Source organism: Schistocerca cancellata, chromosome 4 (assembly GCF_023864275.1).
Source record: "Schistocerca cancellata isolate TAMUIC-IGC-003103 chromosome 4, iqSchCanc2.1, whole genome shotgun sequence".
Taxonomy (NCBI): domain Eukaryota; kingdom Metazoa; phylum Arthropoda; class Insecta; order Orthoptera; family Acrididae; genus Schistocerca; species Schistocerca cancellata.
In genome coordinates this window covers 35,266,792-35,272,780 of record NC_064629.1, presented here as the reverse complement: position 1 = coordinate 35,272,780, position 5,989 = coordinate 35,266,792, and the positions used below count along the sequence as shown (strand labels likewise).

At 36.7% G+C, this 5,989-nt stretch overlaps 1 protein-coding gene across 1 annotated transcript; it reads right to left on the bottom strand.

Annotated features, from left to right (window-relative positions):
• Positions 1 to 289: 289 nt before the first annotated feature.
• Positions 290 to 5,290, bottom strand: LOC126183211 (cAMP-dependent protein kinase catalytic subunit 1). The gene has a single exon (XM_049924994.1). The coding sequence runs from the start codon at positions 4,943 to 4,945 to the stop codon at positions 3,884 to 3,886; it is 1,062 nt and encodes a 353-aa protein (XP_049780951.1). The 5' UTR covers positions 4,946 to 5,290; the 3' UTR covers positions 290 to 3,883.
• Between the last annotated feature and the right edge of the window lie 699 nt (positions 5,291 to 5,989).

The following is a 5,989-nucleotide window of genomic DNA, read 5'->3' as shown; positions in this document are numbered from 1 at the left end:
TCTTGCCATTCTGTTGCCAGCTTACACATTTTCTGGATACCTCTTTCAACAAGGTCACAAAGCTACTGCCTGGAGTCTATCAAAATTGCTCTGCCACCATATGGTTGGCAGGACAGGTTAATTTCACTGGATGATCACTGGGAACCACATTAAAACTGGATCAGTATGGCAAGATTGGGATTCAACCATCCTCTACCTGATTTTAAAGAAAACCAACTAGTTCTCAGCACCATGTCCAAACCTGCCATTATCTTCAGTCAAACAGAATAAACTTTTAAATCATTGTAACTACATATAGAAAGTCAGTTTAATGAAGGTACTAGATTAAACAATTACCACAGAGTAAACAAACACCGAAAGTAGCTAGTATTTGGTAAGTATCAGTTTACAGTGTATTGCTTCATAGTATTCTACTCTTCACAAACATCAAAGCAAACAGGTTTGCACTGTTTATGATTCTGATAAAGTAAGCAGTTGACCAGTAGGATTTCCCTTCAAATATTAAGATTTGAAGCTATTTGTGATACATTTCCTTCATTATTGCATTATTTACATGATTCTGTCAGGCTTTATATCATGGTACTCAATTCATGAAATGTGAATGTTCATATTCATTAAATACCTTCACAAGATACAGGAATTTAGGAAGGCATTTGACAAGAAACAGAGTTTTTGTTATGTGTATCATTATTACTGAATCTTTTAGTATCAACTATAACAAGTCTTCAACAAAAATTAATGAACATAACATTATTATGAGGCAAATGACAAAATATCACAACACACAGCAAGAACACTTACATGGACAAAAGCATCTGACAATTTTTTTATTTTAAAAACTGTTAAGGATCAGAACATTATTCTACAAAAGGCATTTCATAAAATAAGGTATTCTGAGGTGTTTTTAATTTAATGCTATAAAATATTTGTACAAATACAACATCATATTCTGGTGTCATGTGCAGACTCTGTATCAAACATGAGCCTATGAATATAATCATTAATGGTGTTTAAATGGAGGTCACAAATCATCTTAATACTGCAACAACCATTCGAAGTTTTGAATTATTTTAACAATTTTATGCTCCCCTTCCAACAACAATAGCAATAAATTGCTTTCGTAATGCACTGGCAGTGAAATGAATATTCTGAAAATTTAACAATTACAGCATTTATGAGAAGCATTTATGTCTCATTAACTCTTTATACATGGAACAGTGGCAGGGGAAGAAAAACCTCCTAATATTCATAACAACAATGACAGTTCTTGCAAATATGAAGAGTCATCAAATTTCCATTAATCTGCAGTCACACTGCTACCCGCATTAACAGTTCACACAGTTTTGTCATTAGAGCTACGAAACAAAAATAATACATTAATGAAACACAAAAATGAAATTATGAATCTGCAACAAATTTTGACAGTAATGTAGCTGAGCCACTATAATTTCAATGTCAACATATCAGCCATTCTACTTCCTGTAGACCCACACATTACAGAACAGTGTTAGATCAGTATGAACACTAAGAGAATCTTTACTAGCAAACATCCCCTTTCCATCTGATCTAAAACACTGCGTGGACAAAAACAACAGACCGTACTTTATGGATTTAAACAGTATCAGCCTTCCGTAAAATCCATACTGGGCAGTAGTGATTTCGTACATTTCAACACATCAAAATGCAAAATCCACTAATGTATTATAACTGTAGTTTCCCAAAATAACATTTATTTTTCCTTATCTTGAGATTCATATTTTATATAAACCATATAGCTCATTTTGTATTTCAAATAAAGTATGGAAACCTGGCAACAACAAAACAGTTTTCTTCTTTCAGCAGCCAAGAGATTTTGAAATAAGAAAAAAATTAATCACAGATATCTCTCATCCAATAGTTAGGACCATACAGTATATTCAAGCTGGAAAAAATGAACTAAAAATCCACATGTAATTCAGATTGCTCTGGAGTCATTGAGAAGTACTGATAAAGACTAAATCAAGCAAGTGTCTCAAATTGTCCAGTTATATAGTCCATTTGTTAATTTACTAATACTCACTAAAACAATACTTCAAAAGTCAAGCTTTGTTCCATATGCAGAAACCTGCTTCCAATAAAAATTAAAATACAAGCTGCCATTTTTATCTCAATGTGAACTAACATTTATACTAATGAACTTCTTGATATGTAAATAAGTGCCTGTTACACTACATTATGAGAAGTTAAAGCATCAAACTTTAAAGGCTTTTGTATTCTGACATCGGTAAACGATAAATTTCTTATATAAAACCTCCCATACAATACTTTGAAAATGTTACACTAACAGTCTAAAACTAAACTATTAGATTCACCCTAATGTTATGAAAATCTGTTTAATCCAGTCAATCTGTAAAGACAACAATGCCTTATGGAAAACAATTAGGAAAGATGGCTGGTTACCTAATCTAGTTAACCATCATGTAACAACATGTTCTTCAATTGGAACACTAGCAAATGAACCTTCACAGTTCCTTACACTTCCAATAAATGATCAGAAGAAGAAAATGGGGCCACAGTAGTAGTACTGCTACATAAAGCTATGCACTTCTTAAGTGACTGCAAAACTGAAGCAACATCCAAAGAAGACACGAAATCCATACTACTGACTACAGCCATTCAGACTGAGAAGCGTTTTCAGTTCACATGCCACAAATGACAAGTGAAAAAGAAGGAACAAAATTTCTTGTAACATTAGATTTAAAAATATATTTATGATGATTCCACCCTCCTCAAAATTTATAAATAAATAATTCATATTTGTACTTGTGGCATTACCCCATTTAGAAGAAGGACAATTCCTCAAACAGCTAAACACTACTTTAGCTTCTACAAGAAATGGAGAACACACAAGCTCTATGCAGCAGTAATTAAAAATAAATAAATATACTATTAAATTATTGCACTGGAGTTCAAGTTATGGCACCAGTTTTCCTCTATGTTACGTGCAGACACCAACAGTCCCTTCATCACCTGTTTTAATGCAAACAAATGTTTTCTACTAACATCTGTATATGTAACAAAAATTAATGTTTCTCTTGCTAATAACATCTCTTGCATTTATGACAAGAAATTTTAGGAGTGATGTGACATTACAATGGGCTGCAAATTGTTATACATCACTGACAAGCCAGACCAACTGTCAGATTATGTAATGCTCCTGAACTGTCAACAGTGTTAACTTTCACACATTCTCGTCCACATGAAGTAACTACTAAACAACTCTGAACCATTCCACAAACTGTTATTCCTACAAATTGATTCAGAAGTGAACCACACAAAAATTAATTTTTATCACAAAGAAAGTACAACACTGAATGATTTAACAGATATGCCATTGAAACTGGGGCACGTTCATAGCTTACTCTCTTACACAGCATAATTACTTCTGGTGCTGTTATTCTGAAATTATATTTGTACATTGCACACAAATTCCAGAAGCATGGCAATTTTCGATACTGCATTCCGAATTCTGGTGCAAACTCCTCAAAATAAAACAAAAGAGTACTTTCTGAAAGTCTGCTTTCACATGTCATTTTAAGATCTAATTATACACACGATCTACTACCCAGGGCACACTTCATAAAAAACACAATCACATGCATTCTCTTAGATGAACCGGCACGAATTACTACAGGATAAGAGTAGTACTATATAAACTCATTACTTTAGCATCTAAAATACATCTGACTGTATGCTAACTGGTATATATCAGATCCCACACTGCTAATTTAACAACGCATGAGCATGTCTCAGGCTTACTAAATGAAGAGGTGAAAACAGACTTGTACCTTTTCCTGTGACACCAAGTTCTCAATAACAGGGCCCATTAACTACAGAGGATTATTCAAAACTCTGCAAATTCTTTGGCACACTTCTCGGTGGAAGAGATTCTTAGTGCTTCTTCCTCATAATCGTCAAAATTACTTGTATCTCCTGGTCCCTTGCAGCGTGGGATAAATGGTGCTTCAATCTTCTTCTGGAACACTGCTATCCAATCTGTTGATGCAAACCACTTATGACCCTTAATATCGTTGACACCATTCTTTAGGTTTCCATATCTCTTTGTTAGATCAACTTGCAGAAGATTTCTAAGCAGATCTTTTAAATCAGAGCCAAAATGTGAAGGAAACCTTACTTTCCCAGACACAATTTTCTCATAAATCTGTATTGGCTGATCTGCAAAAAATGGTGGGTAACCTGCTGCCATTTCATAAACAAGTACCCCTAGAGCCCACCAATCTACAGCCTTATTGTAACCTTTGCTAAGAATAATTTCTGGTGCTAAATACTCTGGAGTACCACACAGGGTCCAGGTACGGCCTTTCACTCTCTTAGCAAATCCAAAATCAGTTACCTTCAGATAACCCTGAGAATCAATTAGCAAGTTTTCTGGCTTCAAATCACGATAAATCAGATCCAAATAGTGTAGGTACTCAAATGCAAGTACAATCTGAGCTGCATAGAATCGTGAATGTGGTTCGCTAAAGCGGCCGACCTTACGAAGGTGTGAAAACATCTCACCACCCGGCACATACTCCAGCACCATATACAAGTTGGAATTGTCCTTAAAATGATACTTGAGACTCACCAAAAATGGAAAACTGATGGCTTGTAAAATCCTCTTCTCGTTCAACGTGTGCTCCACTTGCTTCAGTTTGACAACCTTCTGCTTATCCAGGATTTTCATTGCGAAGTATTCTTTCGTCGGCTTATGTTGAACTATCATAACTCTGCCGAAGGAGCCCGTTCCAAGTGTCTTTATTCGTTCGAAGTCGTCTAAGCTTGCAGTGTTCGTTGGATTCTTCTTCCACTTCTCCTCAAAATCTTCTTTGGCTTGATCCAAAAATTCCTTGACACTCTCGGCTGCGTCAACTTTCTTGTTGGCCGTTGCGGCATTATTGCCCATGATGGTGACGCTTAAATCTGCCAGGGCTTCCGATAGCTGCTATCTTACCTTCCGCGCACCCAACTAATGCAACACCTCGCTTTGCTGTTTACTAGGCAAATTTAACCCAACAGTCAGGCACTGTCGACAACTGACGCTCACTCACTGTGTCAACACCAACAATTTTGTAGGATAAACATCTTCATTCGGTCCATCAATCGCCTCAGAGACACTACGATTACAAAGACGAAATTTCAGCACTTACACAACACACAACATCCGTCCACGAGACCTTCTCTACTCCGTCTGCCGTATGGTCTGTCCCGCCACGGACTTCTCGTACGACAGACTACTCCCACTCCAGCGCTCGGTCAATTCCGCTAGACAGAAAATGTCGGTAGATGGCAGCACGCGGTACCCAAACAGAACCGCGCGCCGCCTGTGACGCGCTGTGGAACTACAAGAGAGCTAAGCGGGACTTACGATTTCTTTTTGATGCAGTGCTCCAACGGAACTGATTCTAAGCACGAGTTGTCATTCATGCCCCATGGCCATTTTGACGTCAATATGGAGGGAGTTATGGACAATTATCGTGCTCCGGTCACTACTTCTCACTCGTGTAACTTCTTGGCTGTAGCAAAACCTACAATGTCAAGTGACTGCAGATCAAAAAGTAATAACTGTTGTTGTGAGAGTTGTCTTTCTTCTAACTGACACTGTAAAAAATATTGAACATCGTGATCAACAAACCGGGTTGATATATTCCACATATTAGTAGTAGCTTTGTGTCGAATGCTTCTACATACGGAGCGTAGAAGAAACTAAGCAGAATCACTCAGCACCCTCAATCTGAAACCAAGTACAACGAGACAGATACCAGCAACAAAGTCTTTTAGTTCTTCGGTTTTTTATGTTGACTTTTAAAACATCCCACGCAACAATGATACCTTAGAACAAAATTGGTTTGGTAATATTCACTAAATTACCGTATATAATAAATTCTCCGTGTAGCTGTTATTCGTTGTCCTGCGCATGAATTCACATGTAAATGAGGCTGTCACATGG

Bases quoted from the DNA above. Each gene is read 5' to 3' on its own strand.
- LOC126183211 (XM_049924994.1), bottom strand. From the start codon at position 4,945: ATGGGCAATAATGCCGCAACGGCCAACAAGAAAGTTGACGCAGCCGAG.